Source organism: Andrographis paniculata, unplaced genomic scaffold (genome assembly GCF_009805555.1).
Source record: "Andrographis paniculata isolate CXL003 unplaced genomic scaffold, ASM980555v1 Contig25END, whole genome shotgun sequence".
NCBI classification, from domain to species: Eukaryota; Viridiplantae; Streptophyta; class Magnoliopsida; order Lamiales; family Acanthaceae; genus Andrographis; species Andrographis paniculata.
In genome coordinates, this window is record NW_026137546.1 from 848,097 (window position 1) to 871,944 (window position 23,848).

Here is a 23,848-nt window from a genome sequence, read left to right on the forward strand (position 1 = left end):
CACACGTCTTCCATTTTTATATGCTGGGAGGGGAAGGGAAGCAATAGCATGGACGTGAGACCTAAATTCCAATACGATTAATAAAGGTCTGACGTCCGGAGTACACGTCATTCTTGTGGACCCCACACGTGGCCAATAGCGCTGCATAGCTCGATTGGCGTGCCACGTCAGAACACAGTTGCTTGATATTTTTCTCATTCGTAGTCCGTAGGATTACTTTTATAATAAGTCTAATTTTTTTTATAGAATAATTACTTTACATTTTATTGAAAAAATTATACACTTAAACATTTTTAAAGTTTAAAATTAGACACGTTCTTAACAAAAAATATATTGCATTTTTATGCAACTTGTATTAGCTAAATTATTATTCAGTTTGTTTCGAACAATTTTTCATAAATATTATTAAAAAATACAAATATACAAATATTAATATAAGCTGTATATTTCATAAACAATTTTCCTTTTTGATCAGTTTGGAAAAAAAACATTGTTTGAGTTTGGTATAAAAATAATGTTTGATAGGATATTTTATGAGATAAAAAAATATTTTTTTTTCGGAAAACGCAGAGTTCAAATAGTAAAATTTGGAAAAACTGACTTAAAGAAACATACACATATGCTATCACTCATAAAAAATAACTATTCAATACAAAATATTATTTTTAATATTATGAGCTGACTTTTTCATACCATACACAAAAAATCAATTCATCGGCCAAAATTATTTTATTTTTATTATTTTTTATAAAAAATGACATAAATATTAAAATTATCTTATATATTTTATAAGTTATAGAATGTAATGCATAAATATTGCATTTGTATTGTACTAATATTATTTTATATTATTGTATTTAGATTATATTAATACATATTATTGTTATTTATTTATAATATATTTATGTGTTAAAGTCCATATGCTATCAAAACAATACAAAATCCCTTAAGAGATGACTTGGTGGCGTGAGGATTGAACTTGAACTTGTGACCGTGAAGTTATAGTTCAAACCCCCGACAACTTCGAATTTGTCAAAATTTTCACTATTCATAATTTATCCCGGCATCAATTTAAAATTTTTTACTATCCAAATTCAAACCCAACCAAACAAACTACCGTTATTTTTCAATCCTACAGTTATTTTTATACACCAAAGATCTCGTATATTAATATCTAAAGGTTAACATCTCAAACGATTGAAAAAACAAAAAAACTTATTGATTTTAGTATTATTTATTACACTTTTACTTTTTCTCTGAAGAATACTTTCAACTCCCATGTTGAATTAATAAATTTTAATTATATTAATTAGATAATTTAATAATATAAATAAATATAAATAATTTTTATATATTCAATTATGTGCTGAAAATATTTTTTAACACTCCCTACCGTCTGGTAATGCTTCCTAAAATATTGCTGTAATTTATATTTACCCATTTTTATTTCAGTTATTAAAAACATTTTTTTTTAATTATTTTGCATAAAAATACATAATTCGACTAATTCAATTCATTTGCCTACTTACTGAAAGGATGTATTTGTATTCAACCTGCACTCCACACGGTTCTATGTAAAGATATATTATTTTTTTTACAAAGAAATATTATATTCAAATCAAATATTCAATTTTAAATAAAAACCAAACAGATTCAAAGACACCACAACACAAGTAAGAATAATTCCATCATCATTGAGTTTGTTTGATTTTGATTTAAAAGTTTTAAATTTTAGTCCAAATAATATTTTAATGTGATATTTAAAAAAGCCAAAATTTTCTTCCTCCCAAAATTTTCAAAACTCAAAATAACAAACGAACCAAAACACAAATCATGAAAATGTTACGAAATTTCAATTTCAATTTTTTTTGTAATTATTATACAACTATAAAAATACAATATTCTCTCACAAAAAACCCAAAACCAAACACATACTTCACATCAAACAATGGCCTGTAATTTAACCTCCATGCCATTTTAACACAAAACATTAAAATCAGCACTGTAATTTAACCATTATTTTAAAGCCCCCCAAAAAATCAAATTCAAACCAACTCATATCACAAAACATCTCACACACCCACCCAATATGATTCAACCAGTAATAAATCAATTCACCCAAGAAATTGTTAAAATTCAAGAAATTGATTTCAAAATCCATTCAAATTCTCAAGGGGTGTCATTAATCTCTTACAAGGAATAACTAAGTCTTAAGTCCTTTTGTGATTTTGGTTTCTATCAAATGGGAGTGATGCATATATGTGTATGCATTTTATGTTCGATTTCTACTTGCTCTTCTTACCTTCTTTCGCATAGTCATCGACGAGGCGTTGCACGTCCTTCCAGAAGAGACCCTCGACCAAAACTCCATCTTTGGTGAACCTGCAAGAACAGTATGCATGAATAGATAGGATTAGTAACCACAGCGCTGAAGAAGATGATCATCGGGAGAGACAATAGATTACCACTTGGTCACGCTTTTGGTGAATTCAACGGAAGGTTTTGCAGATATAGATTCGGGATCTGCGCTCGCAATTATGAGGGTGTACATGTCGGAGAATCTTGGGAGTTTGGAAGTCACGACCAATCCAGTTGAGTTGAACGATCCCTGTTGAAAGAGTTCGACCAGAATGTGTTAACTCTAGTAGAAGTGGTAAACCATGGTTAACCATCAGTAACACCTAAACATGAGATGCAATATTATCATCAACAAATTTATGTCATGGAAATTTATAGAACTTCTATTTTGTGTTTTTCCGCACTTCCCGACATCTTAAACATGTGACAGTTTTGGTTATGAAAAAATTTGCAATCACTAGAAAAAACACATTTGGGAAGGTAAAAGCTATAAACAGTATGATGAAATCAGCTATGTTAGCAAAAACAATAACACAAATCAGTGGGCTTAAGGAAGAGTAGATTACTAATTTCCGAAAAAGAATGTGACAATCAAACACTTAATAATCAGTGAGCAGAGAAATTCTGATGCAGTACAAACCATGGATAAGTTTATCATTACTTATCGTATTAGATTTATTAACAAAAAATCAATCGATCATCTCTCAACCCTTCCACATTTCATTCAGTTAAGGTGCCATGGCAATAATAAATGATGTAACTGCATAATTATTCAGACATCAAAAGGTAACTATTTCAAGAGACCTCATTCTCAAACATGCAGAATAAGTAGGGACTGTCTTAGCTTTTTTTTTAAAAAAAAAAAACAAAAATTGTATAGCAACGGCTGAACCCAAGAATGGGCACTGTCTCAACGTTTTTTTCACTGTTATGAAATAACAACCAACCAATATTTTAATAACACAAGAGAGACACAAATAATAATAAGCTCAGGCTCTGTTTTTTTTTTAAGGTCGTGCTATTCATCAAAATCCATCACTCCTTTGCAAACTATCAAATCGAACACCTATTTTTCATTTAATATATTAACAAATAAATCAGTTTTTACATTAAAAAAAAATATCACATCAAATGCTTATTTATGTCCCATCAACCACTATTTGAATTCAAACCCAAAACCCAGATCCAAACCTTAAAGGAACATAGTTTCAGAAGGCGTTGAACGTGTGTCTCTTAAACAAAAGCAGGTGAAAATATTTATACCATTAAGTGCATTATATAAATATATATATATGGTATATAAGTTGAGAAGATTCCTACGAGGGATACCATTGTGAAAAGTTCAAGCCCAAACTTACGATCTTATGATCAATCCAACGGAAGTTGCTTCGTAGTGATGAAATAAATCATTTTGAAAAGGAACAGACAAGCCAAGGGATTGATGCCATCATAAATCAAAACAAATAACTGTAGAACATTTTCTCCTAACATATTACATAATTAAGTACTTAAACAATTCACATAAATAAAAAAACCTCATCATTTTAGCGGACACTCTAATTCAATAAAATGCACAACAATGTTATGAAAACATCTACTTTGTCTTATAGGCCAGTAATGAAATAACACAAACCAAACAATCGCAGGAAAGATTGTATGCAGTAAAAGCATCAACAACGCCATTGTATGATTCAAATTTCCAAAGTGTAAGAAAATAGAAAGATTATGAATGCCATATTTGCGAAGAGAAAAGAACAAGAACCCACCAGTGGAGGATAGGTAAACAGGATGGCATTCTTCTCCTTCAAATATACAATCAGCTGCAATACCGCATTCAATACAACATACTTGCCAGCGTCAAGGTAAACAAACAACATACTTTTTAGAACACAAATCATCAAAAATAACACTGATTAGCATCCTTACTATCACAGATTTGTACACAGCTAATAATGAAAAACTAACCCCAGATTTCACTACAGTTGGAAATTCTCCTGCAATTTTCACTGTGCACCAGTTATATATCAATCCATTTTTTATCCATAGTCAAAACATTCATTTCTACAGTTCACTCACATCGTGATTTAACAAATATATACAGATAGATACATATAATTATAATTAAGAAGGTTAAACAATATAGCTTTGAAAACTTTTTCGCTCAAAAGCGTCGTTTCAGATTAAGAACTAAGAAATAAAACAACGAAAAGGATATAAGGCGATGCAACCAATGAGAAAATTCCGATTCTCAGGAAACTTCTTATTATAAAACTGTGCGACCAGTGCAACAACAATGACGATCGTCCCAACCAACAACCGAAAATTGCTCATCCGCACATCTTCCGGATATCCTTTGCTGGTCACGATCTGAGTCCACAGGAAGCACAATTCAACACATAAAACATAAGAGAAATACCAAATCAAAAGGCGAACATTCTGGAAACTAAAATCCCCACGATAACCCCGGGCAAGTGTGAATCCGTGCGAAACGGCACTAACCTCGGTGACTGATTCGTCGAGAGTGTGCTTGATGGAATTGTGATCCAACAGATTTGTCTTCTTCTGGCCCTTCTTTGAATCCACGTCTCCGCTCTTCTCCGCCATTTTCGATTCTCTCTCTATATCGGAAGTTTTCTTTAGGGTTTTCGGTCTGAAAATACGGGATTCCACGGCGAGAGACTCTCTTGATTATATAAATGAAGAAATGAGCGAGGACTTGGGTTGGTTGTCTTGTACGGTCCATGATCCGTTTTAAGACGGGTCGGCCTCCTATCTATTTTATTATTATATTATATTAAAAATTAATTTTTATATTTAAAATATTATATTTATATCAAATTAAATAATTATTTCAATTTAAAATTTTAGTATTTAAAACTAAAATTTAAAATTAAAATTTTCTAAGTAAACACTCCAATTATTTATGAATGTATTTTTATATTTAATATGAATATAATAATATAAAAAAATATTATTTTATATTAAATTATTGATTTTTAGTGAGTGAATAAATTATGTATATTTATAGTGGCAGTTTGTTACAATTGATTTGTCCATTTTGGATGTGTTTGTTTGAGAAATTTGTTTAGATTTCCACTATTCATCCTATTTTTTTTTCAAAAATATCAAATCAAACATCTATTTTTCATTTTTTATATTATACTAAAAATTAATTTTACATTCAAAACATCACATCAACACCTATTTATATCACATCATACAACTATTCAAATTCAAAATTTTTACTATTCAAATCTCAACTCAAAATCCAAATCTTCAAACAAACACACCCTTTATTTTTTTTTATGACTCTGAAAGTACTCCATTTTAATTTTATGTAACATGTAATTAGTAAATAATTAAAAAATATATTTGTAAAAATAATTATAGATTAAAATTAAAATAATTAAATAGTTTAATTTAAATAAAAATAATATATATAAATTATGAATTTTTATAGAACATGGGAGAATATACAATTATTTAGATAATTGTTTTTATATGAATTGATAAATTTATTTTTTTTTATAATAAGATAATGATTAAAAATGATAAATAAAATAGAGATAAAAAAAATAAAATTTATATTTAAAAAAATAAAATAGGACTTTTTAGAATTGCCAAATAAAAAAAAGACATTAATTTATGAACTGATGGATTAATTTGTATGGCGGACGCCTCTCTCAATCAAGGTTCACAGAATTTTTTTTTTTTTTTTTTTTTTAGTTTTTTAAACCTTAATTTACAATTCCGAACGGAGTTTTTCGCCCACTCTCCTTGTCACGGTGAGTTTTTCTGCAACTCGGATTTACTGTAATGGAAAGCTCCGTTACGGTTCTGACTCGGGCGAGAACGTGCAACGGGGGCGGGGTTACTGTTCTCGTGGCCTCTCCCGCCGTCTCTCCAATTCTCTGTCTCAAACTCTCATTCTCATGGCTTATATATTCTTCTCTGCTCTGCCCTCTCTAAAACTTAATTTCTAATTCTGTTTTTGCAACAGTTATGTCGCTGATTCGGAGCACTTTTCGGAGGATCTTCTTCCGGAGTAATGTTTGTGAGGGGAGAAGGAGACGCCTGATGCCTACATGTACATGTACATGGCGGAGGTGCCAGGTGTAGAGGCAGAGGATTTGACAATTGAGGTAAGGGTACTTTTGTGCGGATCTACGGTGAGCAGAGTTGGTGCGATGAAGAGGCTACTACCTGGTATCTTCTAGAAGAGGATAGCAGCAACAGAAAACTTTTCACAGAGTTCTGGCTGCCAATTTGGATGCAGGCTTCCTCAATCTTTCTGTCCCCAGAGGCAAAAGTAATGTGAAGTTTATCGCCATCCCCGTTCATATGGCGTGATTAGGTAACGATTTTGACTTGGAAATTTTCATTTGAATGAACTTCAATTGTTACTTCATTTTTTTGTTATTGGTAACTTGTGCATGATATCTCTCGGATTTGTATATGTTCATATAATGTTTTAGCATCTGTTTATCTAGTCTAGCAAATCGATGAGAAAATGTAGATTTGAAGGTTGCCATGGATTGCAAATGTTATCAACTTCAATGTAACACCATTATTATAGCTTATGGTTTTACCTAATTATTAGTATATCTTACTTCTTAATCTGAATTATTGTTTAGCCTTCTAAATTTTTATTTTTTTTGTATCCAGATGTGTGTTTTACTGTGGGTAAAAATGAATATGACTATCCGTTAAATAACTATGTTAAGCTAATATGTATTTTTGTTGTGCATTTGATTGAATAAATCACATCCTCATTTAAAAGTTTAAGTTATTAGAGATATCTAAAGCAATCTTATAAACTTGCTAGATTATTAAAAGTATATAGCTTCACAATTTTCATAAACAAATCAAGAAAATACATTTCTTTCATAATAATAACAATTATTATTATCTTCTTCGCTCATTAAAGGAAAAAAAAAAAAAAAAAAAAACCTCTTGCCAAATTATATGTAAGCTTCGCTAATAATAATAATAATAATACTGCATTTCTTGAATTGAATTGAATTGAATGGATGGATTGATGATTAATTACTATCTTCTCAACATTTGGGGAGATCAAGAGGAGGATCTATGATAGATTGATTTGGGCCCTCTCCATTTTCCACTAAAAATGCCATTTTCAGACCCCATGTGGTGTGCACCTCCAAATGACAATGTAGAAACCAAACCCCTGCAATACCAACCCAAATCCACATTAATTAATTAATTAATTAGTTAAGAGGATTGATTGGTCCATAATTAGTTATTTCATTGTGCCTAAATAATTTGAAGTAACACTAATCATTTAGAAACCATAAAGTTCCTTGCATGTTTTTTAAAACATTACACAAAATTATATTTTTAGAAGATTTTATGTAATATTTTTTTACTAATACTAAGAGTTACGGGAAATGATGTGAAATCTTTTCCTTATGATTTAAAAATTGTATATGTTTGTTTGTGGCTTTTATTTTTGTATTTAGATTTTTTTTACTAATAAAAGTTTGAATTTAAATAATTGGTTAATATAATATTAATTTGATATCTTTAGGTGTAAAATTGATTTTTAATATAATGTAAAAAAATTGTTTACTATGGTATTTATATATAAAAACAAATAAATAAATAAATAAAAATTCACAGGAGAACACATCTAAAAGTTTATTATGTTCTCCAAGAGTTTTAAGATTTAGAAACTGCATAAAAATTCTTATTTTCAGGAGATTCGATGGCAATGTTTTTTAAAATACTGAGAATCCGCTAATTTTGTTAAATTTTTTCTAAAACATAAAGATATTTTTTTAAAAAAATCTTTTTTGTGCAAAAATTATATTAAATAAATAAGTACAAGTTTACCTGGATTGTCAGCTCTGAATCTGATTGCAGTCCATCCTCCAGTAGGAACACTGATTGTGTTCCTTTCAACAGGATCAACAAGATTGAACTTCTTAGGATCATCAACAGGATCATAGTTTCCCAAACCTTTCCCAACAACATAGAAGTTGAACCCATGGAGATGAGTAGGATGGCTCTCAGGTGCTATAATGGATGTCCCCTGCAACACAATCTGTACTGTAGAATTATACCCCAGCCTGTACACCCTGGTGCCATTCTTCGTCTGCATGTTCGCCGGCTGAGCGGCGCCGGTGTAGTCGAACGGCGTCGGAGGGCGCGGCGGAAAGTCGTCGGTGTAGACACCGCTTATGTTGTAGTAGTGAGCTTGAAGAAGAGCTGTAGTAGGCATAACAAAGCTGACATTGTTGATATCGGCCACGACGCGCGTCCCGTTGGTGCACGTTGCGCAAGGGTTGATCCCGACGCCGATGGCGAACACGAGGGAGTGGTCAACGCTCTCGGGGACGTCGGCGGGGTACTTTCTCGAATCGAGGCTTCTGAGGGAGTCCATGAACTTGGTTGTCACGGGGGTCGCGTTGCGGGGGGGCAGGACGGTGACGTCGGTGGCGGTGAAGGCGAGGGTGCCATTGTAGCGCAACGTGCCGGTGGCTGTCACGTTGTCGGTGGCGACGATGGTGTCCATGAAAGGGGAGATGGCGATGAGGTAGTTCCCGGTTCCTTGGTCTGCCGTCAAAATCGCGTTCGTCGTCTGCCCGGGGGCGATGAATATCGTGTCGGTTTGGAATGGCTTGGTGTACGACGCGTCGACCTCGACCACAGTCAGCTGGTGCCCGGCGATCTTGAAGAAGAGATCTTCGTTCACGGCGGCGTTGATTATGCGCAGCATATACGTTTTGCCATTTTCGACGTGGAGACTGTAGCCTGCATTTCAAGAATCGAACGAATTGTTAAATGACCGTTAAATGATCGTCTGACCTAAAAGAGTTTACTTGAATGACGATTTCTTGCAACTTAAGAACCTTGAGAAGGGCAGTTTTGGACAGGGCCAGGTAGTCCCATGATTGTGTGTGCATCGGACACATTCGGTGGGATGCCGAGCCGCATCGCCTGGTCGATGACTGCTTCGACGTCGGATTTCCACCATTCTCCTGCATAAAAAAATGGTAGAGAAACTCAGATTTTCAGACAGGGGAGATGATTGTTATGATATGAACACAGCAATCCAAACCTAAGACGATTATCTTCTCCTTGTCGGGTTTAGGGAACGGATAAGGCGTGCCGCGCTTCGGAAGAATGACAATGGCACCGTGAACCGTTGCTCGTTGCCAGTTTATATGAGAATGCCAAAGAAGTGTGCCCCTCTGCCCTGTGAGGGTGAATTTGTACACATAGCTCTGCCCTGTCTGAATCGGGCATTGGGTGATATACCCCGGCCCGTCCGCCCAACCTGTTCGTAGCTGCCTAACTCCATGCCTGCATTGTATTCGAGCAAAAAGATTGAAGATAAAAAAGGCTAAGTATACTAAAATTGGACAAGATTTAAGGTTGCGGCGCAATCTTAAATCCAGACCAGTGGATCGTAACATTGTCTTTGACATGGTTGACGACTCTCACTATCACCGTGTCATCCTCCCTCGCATAAATAGTCGGCCCGGGAAACTTCCCGTTCACTGTAATTATCGACTTGCTTGTACATAGCCTCGTTATGTTCTTCTGCACAACCTGCACATCAAGCGAATACTAAATCATGTAAAATCGCCAAGCTAATCAACACGCGCTGTCATTACATACTTACATCGAATTTGTAGTGGCGAACTCTTGACTCAACACATGCCAAATACAAGAAAGTCGTCGATATTAAGATCAAGATCAAGGCAAGAATCCGAAATCCCATCTCTTTTACTATATTTTCTCTTCTTCCTAAATTGCCTCTATAGACAACAATGATGTCCGACCTTTTAAACATATTCCAAAGGAAGAAATCTCTTCGATGTAATGTCGGTTTTCATGGTTAGGTGAGTGAGTGTTCACTAGACATCCATGCAACTTTTTGCTAAGATTTCTTGCATTTTACACAAAGTAGTTATGCGTCCAAGTATATAGTTTGAGGAAGGGTGAGATTATGCTTTCACAGACATTTTTTGACTAATTCGAGCGGGAAGAGCGCCATGATAGATATATCTCCTCTGTATTCTAGAAATTCAATTCAATTCATCTACTAATGTTCAAAGTTGAGTTATTTACTGAATCTGTCATTTTCTAATCATTGATTGAATCTTACATGGAGATCTTCAGAGTTTTCTGCAATAATTTGACCTTTTTTTATCCATGCTGTTAATGATCATATCAGGTTAATTTCTTCATCTTTCCATGAATGTAAGTAAATGTGATCTACATTTATACTGTACACCTTCCTGCCTACCTCTCTATGAAGTTGGTAACTGTTGCTTTAGACTCTATAGTATGTATGCATATTGATTACATTAGTTGAGAAATTGTTTTCATTAATGGAAAAGAAAGAAAACATGCTGTAATTTGAAGATCAAATGTATATTATAAGCAACAGTGCTAAAAAGTATATGGAAATTCTGTCTCTTTTCTCTGTGTTCTAAGAAAAATTACTTCTAACTATAATTGAACTTGTGATCATATTATGCTTTGTGTTTCCCAACATTAACATTTTGAGTTTGTGTCCAGATAAGATTAATAGATTGAAAAAACAAAATGGAAACAGAATAATTAACATAGCTTTACCTGCACAAGAAGCAGGACCGCGTGTTCGCCAACCATTAGTCTCACGTTTGGGCATTCGTTTACGTTTGGAGCTTCGACAGGTTCTTTAATGGCAGCCGTCACACCTACAAGAGCTCGGATTTTTTCGAAAATAAGGAAATGCATCAGATGCCGATCAGTAATGAGCCTAAAGTGTCTATTTTAACCAATCACCATTTTAATTAGTATTTAGTAATATATTCATGGAAAGATAGGTTCATCCATCTATCCTTATTCGATTTCGATTCATTCAGCCCATACTGGATTTAGTATCAAGTTCATTTTGAAGAAAAAACATATTTTCTCATGGACGTAGTAATTAATCAGACGGATTGACAATAGAAAAGGATATTATAGTTAAATGTAGAAAAAACAATCATAGGTAGGAAATTGACGAAGGTCAATAACTAGCCATGGCAGCTCTGCAATTTCAGGAAGAAGAGCATACGATTAATGTCTATTTCAATTTAAGATTAGTTCAGTTCCTCGATGATCGTATATCTATCATAAGTGAGAATATCAATCTGCAGTTCCTCATGACAAACAGGACGGACATTCTCAAGAAGGAATCGTACCTCGGATGGAAGCTTGTTGAAGAGCTCCTTCGATCATACGCGTCTGGAGAGCAAATTCGTCCGGAATCTTCCTACGATCAATGTAACAAAATCCTTCGCCATTTCTGGAGAGCATTTTTCTATCAAAATCAATCAATCATCAAACGATACTCATCGAAATGACGCCAATCTCGCACCTGATTAGCAGAGAAGAATTCTCGACCAAGCATGAAACACCTCTCAAGCCTCAACGCATCTTCAAAAAAACACCAAAAGTTTCACACAACACATACACATAAACAAACAAAAACACTAAATTCAAATCAGACCTTGGAGAGAGCCTCAGACGAGCACAATCCACCATTCCTAATAATAACTAGAACAGTAAAAACACCATCTCCATGCTCACCTCCTATTTCCTTCAGCTACTTACACTTCAGTAACTACTTTTGAACGGACGAGATAAATAGATAACCCAACCAGATATCGACACGTGGCGCCTAGTGTAAAAAAAAATCTACTGCTCCTCCCGCACAGTATAATTTCCTACTTTCTCCTCCAACGCAGAGTAACTGAATTTGGCGCCAAAAATGTCTACCACTAAACCCTTAGTACTGTAACCTAAAACCGCCCATTTTGCAGAGAGAACTTTTCCGGCAAGATGCCTACTCGATTTTTCTGCGCCGCGGCGGCGGCCGCCGCCGCCGCCGTCGTCTTCGCGCACCTCTTCTACTCCATCTCCGCCACCACCGTCGGCGTCACGTACAATCCTTCCGCTCCGAACCTGCCGCCGCCGGAACGCGTGATCTCGACTCTCATGGCTCTCCGAATCTCCGCCGTCCAACTCATCGAGCCGACCCCCGCCGCCGTCCGCGCCTTCTCCTACACCAATATCAGCCTCCTCATCTCCGTCCCTAACCGCCTCATCCCCACCTTCGCCGCCAACCGCTCCTCGGCGGACCTCTGGGTTCGCTCCTTCGTATTACCATTCTACCCTCGCACTCGAATTTCCCTAATCTCCGCCGGCTCCGACGCCATAACCTCCGTTTCGATCACCGATCCGACCGTCGACACCTCGACGGTGCTCCTCCCGGCGCTGCGCAACCTCCGCCGCTCGCTCATCGATTTAGGGATTCGAACCATCCCTGTTTCCACGACCTTCTCTTTTATCGACGTTATGACGACGGCGTTTCCGCCGTCGGCCGCCGAGTTTCAAGAACCGATCGGATCTCTGATCATCCGCCCGCTGCTTCAATTCCTGGACGAAAGCAACTCATCCTTCCTGATCAATTTATATCCGTACAACGTCTACAGAATCAACTCCGAGATTCCGGTCGCCTTCGCCCTGTTTCAGGAACATCCGTTCAATTTCCGGGACGACGTCATCACCGGAGTGCGGTACCGGAACCTGTTCGACATGATGGTGGACGCAGTGATAGCAGCCATGGCAGTTTCCGGTCAGGAGAACATTCCGGTGATCGTGGCTGAGACCGGTTGGCCTAGCGATTCCGAGAGCCAGGCCGGAGGGAATTACGCCGAGATGTACCTGAAAGGTTTGGTTGCGCACCTGAGGTCGGGGATCGGGACGCCGTTGAGTAAAGATGGGGCAGCTGAGGCCTACATTTACGAGCTGTTTGACGATGAAGGCGGAACGAATTCGACGGAAGAGGCGAAGGGTAAAACTGCGGCTGCGATGAGCCGAGGCTCCGGGGCCGGGGCCGGACAGCGGTGGGGGATCTTGTATCCGAATATGACATTGAAGTATGATCTTCCTTTCTCTGGTTCGTTGAGGGCTCTAAGTTTGGGTAGCAAAAGATTGTTGGAGCTGTCTCTGGTGAGTTTTGTGCTGTTCTTGTTTACAGTGTGAAAATTTGTTGGCTTTTTTGCTAAAAACTGCAGAATCGAATAGAATTTCTTAGTGTATTAAGCTGATGGTTTTTTGTGATTCTTTGATTGATTGGATAGTGTCACTGATTGCTGCTGTTGGTAGTGATTTTGTTAGAATTGGGGATTGAATTTTGCAATTTGAGTCTGATTTGACAACTTTTTCATATGAGGAAAGAATGTAGTTTGGTATCAGTTGCTGGATTTGTGTATATATGAATATCATGGTAGATTACTTTTGTTTTTTCATTGCTATTATAATGGAAGTTTGCCCACGATGTTATTCTTGAATATTGTTGATGGGATTGATGAATAATGTGTGTATATATTGTGTATTGAAATGCAGTTTGATAGTTTTTCTAAGTACAAGAAAATTAGAAATGCACTTTATATCTTCAAATTGGATTTGAGTGGTATTGTCACTTCATTTTCAACCATTGTTAAGATTGTTAATTCAAATTCTTGGTAATGTTGATTTTTTCTCATCCATTCAATGAGCTTAAAGGGATCAAGAATGGCAAGCAATTAGTGGGCACAAATCTATCTGCAAATGCACAAAACTACACAACAATTGGAATGACTAATCACAAACATATAGAGGAAATCTGAAGAAAGATGATGGCTTTCACTAGTAGAAAAAACACAAAGCAAAAAATAATTATAATAAGATGGGATACAAACTGGGGATGTTTTTGAGTGATTGGTGAATGAATATGGTGATGATAAACAAAAGAACTTCCACTTTTGTAGTTCAATAACAGAATGTAGTTAAAATCCCTACTAAGTTTGCTAATCAAGTGTTGCTTTACTGGTACAGGTTGAAGCCTTAGTTTCTTGGCTTCTGGACAGGCCAAAATTAAGTCTCATGGAACAAAAAAAATCCTTAAAACGTACAATCGATGAATTTTACCTTCATTACGTATTTATATATATATATGAATCAATCGAACATTGGTCCATGGCCTCACTTACTTCGCTTCTTGGCTTCGCTGTAGAGGATGACACCAAGAACTGTTAAACTATATCCAAGCATTCCCGTAACCGAGACAGGGTTCCGGAAAATCAATATTGAAACCACCACAGCTACAGCGCCTTTTGCGTTCCCTAAAACCTGGAGTGAATATTAGCAACCAAGATTATATTCATAGATCAGCAACAATTCTATTTACCAAGTCATTGAAACAAGTGTCTCAAACACCACGAATCTTTTAGTGCCATTAAAGGTTTACACGAAATGTTACACAAATTTTACTCCATGTTTCCGCAGGCTTCCATCATAACTCTATAGCAAACAGACTAAATTGACTAAGTTATCGCTACGCACTCGACACCTAATATAAAAGCATGTAGCCAAGTAACAGAAATAACATATTTTTTCTCTATGTCCAGTCAGTCTTCAAATATCACATTCTTAATATGGAGTGTGTTGGCATCTGATGTTTTAATACAACGATTCCAAATTAAGTAAAATAATGACAAAGAATGACCAAAGTTAATCGTGGATTTCAGATAAGAACATCAGATATAAAAGCTGGACTAATTCAGACTCAGCACACTTATTGTCCGATTATTGAAAGAAAAAAAAATGTGTGCATTATATGACATCTTCGCTCATCTCCCAACCATACTTAGACAGCAAAATGCGACAATTTTCATTCAAAAAAATCACGTCAATTGTTCCCATCAGCCCGTCAACACCCCCATTAAATACCATTCTTTACCAATAATAAAAGAAGCAGATCAAATTGACATTGATCAAATTAAAATGGATCAAAGCATTTCTCCCCCTCCCTTCGATCCCACAACCTAAACATGGACGGCATATATTTAGTACATTAGCAAGAAATAATACCTGGAGAGTCAGGGCACTGGTGTGCTTTGTGACCAAAAAATTGGTCAGATTTACGAAATACGCAAGCGCAGAGTTGAAAAGCAGCAGCCAAATAATCCTTGTGTCTTCTCTTGCCAAAGCCAATGTGATACCGACAACATTTTCTTCCATCAAAAGTGTTGCAGGTAGTAGAAGTACTACGGCAATGGGAGCCATATAAAGAAGTAGGTTCATAGAATTCAATTTTTCCCTTCAAAGAAAGGAAAAAAGTTTCAGAATCCTTATCTGATCATTTGAAGCCGAATAACAGAAACGCCACAGTTTATAGAATTATTACCCCTCCGAAGAAAGCAAAATACCCTGAACCACCGATTTGAGAGCTCTTGCTGCTGTTGCACCGACACACATGATAAATCCAAATAAATGGAAACTAGGCTCGCCCTGAAAAGGCAAGAGATCGATTAAACAAAGGTTAAAAACTTTTACTGCCTTCTAACATAAGAATCGTAATTACAGAACTACCAAATATAGAGCAATTTACAAAGATAGATGATCGGCTTAGTTAGAAATAAGCTACAATTGCTAAAAATGGTTAATGCCGATAATTCGACATCATCACACCTCACAAAATTCAGACAAATGCAGCCTCTTTTAAGTAGATCATCAAAATTCATCGGTAGATCAATTAACAACAAGAAATTAAATCGTCCAAAACCTCACCAATCAAAACAGCACATTCCATTTTTCTTTGTTGGTTTTCAAGAGCAGAGAACAAATCAATCAAGCAATCAATCAATACAAATTCAAATTCAGATTCCATAACAGAGCAAGAACAACACATACCCCACTGGCAATGACGACTCCAGTAACAACAGGAATCAAGGTCACATAGGTCAACCATGCCTCCCTCTTGAAGGTCATCAAGTAGGCAAACACTGCAGTGAAAAAAGGAGTGGTGGCGCCGATCGCCTGATTGAAGCTGACAGGCAAATACTTGAGCGAAATGTTGCCGCTGACGACGGAGGCGCAGAATATCATGCTCAGAGCTGAAATCTTCATGAACTGAACCCTAGATCTTATCGTCTGCATCGGCACCATCTTCATCCACGTGATCGCGATGTAGCTCAGCAACGAACATGCCGTCATGTGGCACATCGTCAGAAAAATCGGGTACTTGAACCCGTAGTTGCTCAGCAAATACTTGTTCAGAAGCAAAACCCCAATGTTCGATGAATACCACGACGCCACTAGCCCGATCGTGAACAATCGGCTCGAGGGTTTCATCGCTGACATCGCCTACCGAATCAACTCCAAAAAAAATCGAATTCCGCAATCGACAAATGCAGTCGCGAACGGATCTCCGCTAGAATCGACTCCAGGAATCGAGCGAGAGGAGGAAACCGAGGGATCTGAGCTCCTGCTGCTGCATTCGCCAAATCCAACGGCTCAGATCCACCACAATCAAATCCACTAATCCCCAATCACAAAATCGAACCCTAAACCCCCAATCCGGCGCAGAATTTCTTCCGAAGCTCCAAGGAACCGACCTCCGGCCGGCCGACAAAGAATTCCGGTTACGAACAGGATTCAGACTGAGCCAAACTCCGATCAATTATCAACGACAATAATCAAACCTACAGAATTTATGCTCCTCCGTCCGTCCCTCCTCTTTCTGCTGCAGATAGAGTGATTGATTGATTGATTGATTACCCAATGATGAAGACGAAACCCAACCAAATCGAATGGAGTTTTGGAGGATTTGACTTCACATTTGTCTTTATTGCTAAACGGCGTAATTAATTGAACTAAATATATGTATTTCTGAGGGTAATTACCCAAGAAGAATTGCCAGCTGGAATTTTTTGCATAATTTTAATAGGTTAGGGAACGAACACTCCATCACTCCAAATCACTTATAAAATACTCCCTCCTTCACATTCACATAATATGGATGTATGGCCGTAATCACGGCAATTTAGGTAAAGTATAATTAATAAGTAATTATTAATAAAAATAATTATAGATTAAAATTAAGATAATCAAATAATTTAATTAAAATTGAAAAAAAATAAATTTTAAATTTTAAAATATGATTAAAATATATAATTAATTTTTCATAAAAAGAAATGAGAAATTATGTGGACAAGAGAGGTAAATACTTTTTCTATTCGCTTGACAGCGTAGAGGAAAAAAATAATAATAATAAAATTATAGTACAAATATATATTAAAAAAATTAATATTAAATATAAAATAATAAATATAAAGCTAATAATATTTTATTAAAAATAATAATATTTTTGTTTGATTCTAAAAGTTTCGCTATTATAATAATTTGTGCAAAAACATTATACAATTCGAATATTTTTAATATTAAGTATAATGATGTAAAAGGTAAATGACACTTTATATCCGAACAAATAGAATATATTATTATTAAAAAAAATACAAAGATTTAGGATGTTTCTAATTAAGATAATAGAATAGAAATAGTATAGAATGAAATTGTAAAAAATAAATTAATAATAGAAAATTCACTTGATATATGCTAAAAAAATAGAAAAATGAAAATACAATACGTAAAGAAAATATTGAAAAAAATAAATTAATTGTTCATTAAAAAATAATAAATTGGATAAAGAAAATATTATTGTATTTTTAATTTGATAATTTATTTTAATAATAATCTAAATATGATAATTTATAATATTTTAATAATATAAAAATCATAAAAATTAAATACTAGTAATAACCATAACAAATAGACACAAATGAAATCATAAAATATAAATTAAATAATTAAATACACACTTCACTGTTTCAATTTTATTTTTAAGTGTACTTTTATGTAATGTAGTTTCAATTTTTTTTACCGAATAACAAATTCAAATTTACATTATTTTCTATAAATATATATGTAACAATCAAAATTAAATAGAAAGTGACATTCGACTGTCCATTTGGTTAAATTTCTACGAAAGAAAAATCACTTTCATCTAATGTACTTAAATTCTCTTCATTATTACTAAATATAAACTATTTATACCATAAATTTAATTCAATAAAATTAATTCGAAATAATAAATTTACCTTTTTTCTATTAAATTACTCCCTCCGTCCCATAAAATATGGGACAATTACTGTAGATACGAGAATTTAGGTAAAGTATAATGAGTAAATAATTAAGAAGTATATCAGTAAAAAAAATTATAAATTAATATTAAGATAAGTAAATAGTTTAATTAAAATTAAAAAAAAATTATAAAATGCGATTAAATGCATAATTATATTTCCAAAAATAGAAATGACAAATTATATGGGAGGAACGAAAATAAAAAATAGGGACAAATTATGTGGAATGGAGGGAGTAATTCAGTTAGGCTAAGTAATCAACATAGGCGACTTAGTCAATATAATATTCCAACAACCGCGTTGTAATTAAATAATTAATATATATATATATATATTAATAAATGAACTGATATTTATTAAATTTGTGGGATCTATTATTTTTGGACCCATTGAAGCTCATATGATGTTTTCTCAAATCATATTCATAATTATGGTTAGGTGTAGATATAAAGTTTTGGAATTTTAGAGCTTTAATTTTTATTTAGATAACAAAATAGTAAAATATTTGAGCAATATTCTATTAAATAAATAAACATTGTTGAATAAAATATATCAACCCTCTCAAACCAAATATATAAGACCATCTGCAACCCATAACTCCATTTTTCAGATCTACAGTACATTTTTTTTTGCAGGGTCTTTTCTTCAACTATACCCTTTATTTTTGCATGGTTAAAAAAAAAAATAGACAACTATATAAATAAATAAATAATTTATAAATAAATAGATAATTGTATAAAAAAAAATGCAAATCAGTGCAAGGTGAGTTGGAGCAGTTTTTTCTCTTCACCCTGCAAAAGTAGGGAAAACCTCCTCCATTGGAGATGGCCGAATACCAAGGTGCATTCTAAAAAAATTGAAGGCATAGATAAGCCTATTGAGCCTTTCAAAATGATCGGTGTCGAAATTTCAACCCATGACCTCACGATCACAAATTCACTGTCTACACCGCCCTACATATATTTTAATGTTTAATAGATTTTTTTATTTTTTTATTATGAGATATGAGAATTATGAAAATGAATAATGTTTATTATTTTTATATTGATTTCTTTTGCTCAAACTTTTTAAATTTTGTTATTTGAACTATATGTTTATTATATTTTTTCTTATAAAATATTGTACAAAATACTATTTTAATACCAAAATCAAATCATAATATTTTTAAAAAAAAAGATTAAAAAGAAAAACACACAAAGAAAAGGTCAGCATTTGTGTAGTTGTGAAGCCAAAAAAACAAAGTCAAAGTCTCGTGGCCAAGAAAAATTAAAAAAATTAAAAAAAAATCCATGGCCATGCTTTATGCTTTTTTTATGACTTTGTTGATGTAATTTTTCAACAAAAATAAAGTAAAATTCAAAGATATAGAAAATATCCTTAAACTTGATTAATTAGTGCCTGAGATTAGGAATCTCTAAACACTGTATGGTACAGAAAATAAACTGGAAAATAAAAGACTGAAATTTAAAGTGGTGATCCCCAAATCTGACTTTGCTTTGTTGAAGTTGATTGAAGATGCCTTGTCAAATGATTATCCAAGCCTTTAAATATTCTCTGGGAAACCGTACCGAAAACCGTCACCCGAACGGTTACAACGTCTCCTTCCCAACCGTCTTCCAACCCTTCTCATGCTGACACGCGTCCCCAGCAGACCAAAATTATCCCTATATTTCACTCTTTGAGCCGACCACAGACCTTCCGCTCTTTTGGCCCGACTGCCAATCTACAATAGTATGGGTCCGACCGCCAATCCTCCCGACTTGCGAACCATCTGGCTTGAGGTCTTTCCGCCTTGAGGACTTCCCGACCTGAAAACCTTCCGACTTGAGGTCTTTCCGCCTTGAGGACTTCCCGACCTGAAAACCTTCCGACTTGAGGTCTTTCCGTCTTGAGGACTTCCCGACCTGAAAACCTTCCGACTTGAGGTCTTTCCGTCTTGAGGACCTCCCAACCTGAAAACCTTCCGACTTGAGGTCTTTCCGCCTTGAGGACTTCCCGACCTGAAAACCTTCCGACTTGAGGTCTTTCCGCCTTGAGGACTTCCCGACCTGAAAACCTTCCGACTTGAGGTCTTTCCGTCCTGAGGTCCTTCCGTCCTAATGACTTTCCGTCTTGAGGACCTACCGACCTGAAGACCTTCCGACCTGAGGTCCTTCCGTCTTGAGGACCTACCGACCTGAGGTCCTTCCGTCCTAATGACTTTCCGTCTTGAGGACCTACCGACCTGAAGACCTTCCGACCTGAGGACTTTCCTTAGTAATAAACCTATTTTCCTTGATTTCCTCATGGTGCCCTTCAGTCAGTTCAATCAACTCTATTGCCAGGCCCATTCTTCTTTTTACCTTGGGCTTTTAACCTAATTCTAAATTTCGTACGTAACAACTTGCCCGCCGCCAAGGGACTTTCAAACGCCATTTAACAATCAATGTTTGGAAGTTCATAAATCACCACCCTCTTGAAAAACTCCCTTAGCAACTGCACCAGTTACTGCAACACTCCTGATTAACTTCCTTCTCCGCAATACAAGCTTTTGTGAATCACAATCCCAAAACACTCTAACCATGGCAAATCAATACATTCCTGCCCTTCCCTTCGAAGGAACCCTCCCGGAGGGCCCATTTTCAGCCTCGAAAGTACTAACTCCGACGATCCGTCCATATTGCACTACTCCTGAAGATTCAAATCGGATGAGGGAAGTCTTGGAATCCCGAAATTCCTTGGCTATCAACAGCCCTAACTACCAAGCAGTTCGCATTCGAGACAGCATCAAAACCCATCTCACAGACCCAAAAGATCCTTACCGCGCTTGGTATCGACGGGTAGCAGAACACTTCCAGACCCAATGGCGTTCCCAAAAGATCGACCAAGCAATACTACTGTCCACCATGCCTATCAACCTGCATGAGAAGGTGCTGTTGGCCATGTCTGCCTTCTGGAATGCGGAAAATGGGACTTTCCTCTTCCCATCGGGCCCCTTTGGCCCAACTCTTATGGACGTTGCAGTGATCGCGCATCTCCCAGTCGTGGGTGAAGACCCTGTAATGGGAGCCCTAGATGGGCAGGAGCCATCAGAAGACCATCCAGGGTGGTCTTTACAAGGTGTGAAGGAATGGGGTTGGACAAAGTTCGCAACCGACCAGCAAGGGGCTCCAGGGACCCCTGTAACCGACCGGGAGCATACTGCCTTTATCCTTTTTTGGCTTTGTAGGTACGTCATTGTTTCCCCTTCCAAATGTGTTCTTCCTTCTCATCTCGACCTGGCCATTCATATCACGTCAGGTCGGTTCTTTTCCCTTGGCACCCTGTTTTTAGCCAATCTGTTTGAGGGACTTACTAGAGTTAGCCTTCGTTTAACAGATAATGATAATAGGAAATTAGACACTGCCGCGTCGGGTCCTTTTTGGTTTTTAGAACTTTGGTTCCGGCTCTACTTCCCCAACGCGTTTAACTTAGGATCTCCGCCCACTATGCCAACAGCTGAAAAACATTTGGGATTAGCCCTTAACCGACTCTGCTCAGGACGCAATAACCTCCAATCTTCCGATCCAATAATAATCGCAGTTTTAACAGATACCCGCAGTAACTCTCGATTTTCTATGTATAAAAAGTATGCGGGCTATGCTCCCGACCATTTTTGGCCTTTTCTAGTACCAAATCCGCTTCCGACTCCTGAGCCTTGTCCTCATTCCACTTATCCTTTTGCCTGGGACGTTGCCCTCAAACCCAGGTCTCTTTTTAGTAGCAAAAAACTTGATAAAAGGGGCAAAAAACCTTTTACACTTTTAATTATGAACCTCAATTCATGGCGCGCCAGTTCGGCTGTTGCCAAGGTATCCCTGGACCCGTCGCGTGTCCGCATATAATTTTTCAAAGCCCTGACCGACGAGTCCTACCGAATTCAATCCCTTCTTATATCTCCCAGCTCACCACGTATATAATTTCCAATTCTTATATTCCTTTCCGCTCCAACCCTGAGACTGTAGAAACATTCAATGAATGGTGGTCGGTTGTATGGCCCCTGATCTCCCCTAATGAGGGTCGGTTGCTGAACATACTCCTTCCCCCCCAAGGATTGGTTCTAGGGGCGGCTAGACATACTAGCACTCAACAACAAACAGCCGCCCCGGGGACCGGGTCTAGTGTTCCAACGCGAAAAAGGAAGGCGTCCCGGCTGCCAACACCCCCGACCTCTGGGGCCGACCAGCAAGCACCAGCGGACCTTGGAACTACGAGGACGTCCGCAAGGACCCGATCCCGAATAGGTAATTTTTTCCTTACAACCGTGAACCAATTCACTATATCTTAACTTTGATGTCACTCATTTCATTCCTCAGAACCGACTTTGGTAATACCGACCACACAAGCAACACCAGTCCCAACCGACCATTCAATCGGGCCTTTGGTCCAGACCCATTTGCCAATGAGCAGTCGGGCGGAGGACCCGACGAGGAGGCAAACTCTTCCTCCCGTACCGAGGAGTGGTCGGGCCAGGCACCCGACCAGGAGGCAATCTTTACCAGCAGTGCCTATAGAACCAGTAAGTTCTCTCATCAGCAATACTTAGGATTCTAATGATCAACCTTGATATATTTAACAACAAACATTTCCATGATTTTTCACAGACACCTTCACCCATCGGATCAGCAGCAGGGGTCTCTTCTGACAGCGAAGGAACTACTTCCCAGATGGGTCGACCGCCATACATAGCATCAGACTCATCCATGTCAAAGGAAGAACCAGCCGCCCTCGCCGAAGCTGACCCTCAAAACGACATCCCTGATGCTGCTGATCCCGAAATCGAAGGTGCCCCAGAGATCCCGGCTGCAGTGGCTCTAGATGCAGCCGCTCAACCTGCAGCCGCCCAACTAGCAGCGGCGCTTCCTCCAGCCATCGAGTGGCAGGCAGAAGAACCACCTATGGCAGCCCAACCTCCAGAAATGGAAGAAGTGTCTTCGTCCGATTCGGAGACTTCTGTGAATTTGGTAAGATCAAAACCAATCCATGCTACAACGTTTCTTTCAGAAAACACTAACTGTTTTATATACTACTTTCCATAGGGACCCAGGTCGGCACCTCAGCGACCATTCGCAGCAGCCGACGAGTCGGCTGCTATTATACCAGCTGTCTGCCCTACTCGACCGACCTCATTGCTGCCCCCCTCACTGACAGCAGTCCGCCCAGAGGTAACACATATCTTATCTGAACAAATTTGCACCTCCCTTGGAATACTTATTGACATTGTAGGCCTTGCAGGGGCCTTCGGACTTAGCTGTCCTATCGACTGTTCCGGTTCCGGCGGAGGCCCGAACCATATTCACTGAGGCCATTAACCATCCCCTGTCAGAATTGAGATCCGACTTATTGGACAAACTCATTCAGACAGTTGGTGGCCTTCTTTTTTACACTCCAACAGAATCGCCAGCCGTCCCCATTCTGCATCGGCTGATGGAAAGACTTACAGAGCT

The 23,848-nt window shown here is 37.0% G+C and overlaps 4 protein-coding genes and 1 long non-coding RNA gene across 5 annotated transcripts; 2 read left to right on the top strand and 3 right to left on the bottom strand.

Moving 5' to 3' along the window:
- Positions 1–2,126: 2,126 nt before the first annotated feature.
- LOC127245759 (signal peptidase complex subunit 2) lies at positions 2,127–5,057 on the bottom strand. Its single transcript, XM_051266781.1, has 5 exons — positions 4,858–5,057; positions 4,574–4,725; positions 4,125–4,206; positions 2,466–2,608; positions 2,127–2,382 (listed from the first exon to the last, which is right to left on the bottom strand). Exons 1-5 carry the CDS (start codon positions 4,960–4,962, stop codon positions 2,286–2,288), a joined length of 579 nt encoding a protein of 192 aa, XP_051122738.1. The 5' UTR covers positions 4,963–5,057; the 3' UTR covers positions 2,127–2,285.
- A 1,033-nt stretch (positions 5,058–6,090) lies between these two features.
- On the top strand, positions 6,091–6,835 carry LOC127245908 (uncharacterized). Its single transcript, XR_007837536.1, has 2 exons — positions 6,091–6,143; positions 6,359–6,835. It is a non-coding gene; the product is annotated as an uncharacterized LOC127245908 (long non-coding RNA).
- Positions 6,836–7,205: 370 nt separating this feature from the next.
- Positions 7,206–10,159, bottom strand: LOC127245777 (laccase-4-like). The gene is made up of 6 exons (XM_051266811.1): positions 10,007–10,159; positions 9,782–9,933; positions 9,440–9,684; positions 9,231–9,359; positions 8,212–9,132; positions 7,206–7,546 (listed from the first exon to the last, which is right to left on the bottom strand). The coding sequence occupies exons 1-6, from the start codon at positions 10,103–10,105 to the stop codon at positions 7,416–7,418; spliced, it is 1,677 nt and encodes a 558-aa protein (XP_051122768.1). The 5' UTR covers positions 10,106–10,159; the 3' UTR covers positions 7,206–7,415.
- A 1,883-nt stretch (positions 10,160–12,042) lies between these two features.
- On the top strand, positions 12,043–13,588 carry LOC127245912 (glucan endo-1,3-beta-glucosidase 13-like). Its single transcript, XM_051267062.1, has one exon. It carries the CDS (start codon positions 12,199–12,201, stop codon positions 13,402–13,404), a length of 1,206 nt encoding a protein of 401 aa, XP_051123019.1. The 5' UTR covers positions 12,043–12,198; the 3' UTR covers positions 13,405–13,588.
- A 439-nt stretch (positions 13,589–14,027) lies between these two features.
- On the bottom strand, positions 14,028–17,051 carry LOC127245923 (probable sugar phosphate/phosphate translocator At3g11320). The gene is made up of 4 exons (XM_051267080.1): positions 16,096–17,051; positions 15,590–15,693; positions 15,274–15,502; positions 14,028–14,532 (listed from the first exon to the last, which is right to left on the bottom strand). The coding sequence occupies exons 1-4, from the start codon at positions 16,543–16,545 to the stop codon at positions 14,386–14,388; spliced, it is 930 nt and encodes a 309-aa protein (XP_051123037.1). The 5' UTR covers positions 16,546–17,051; the 3' UTR covers positions 14,028–14,385.
- Positions 17,052–23,848: the final 6,797 nt, after the last annotated feature.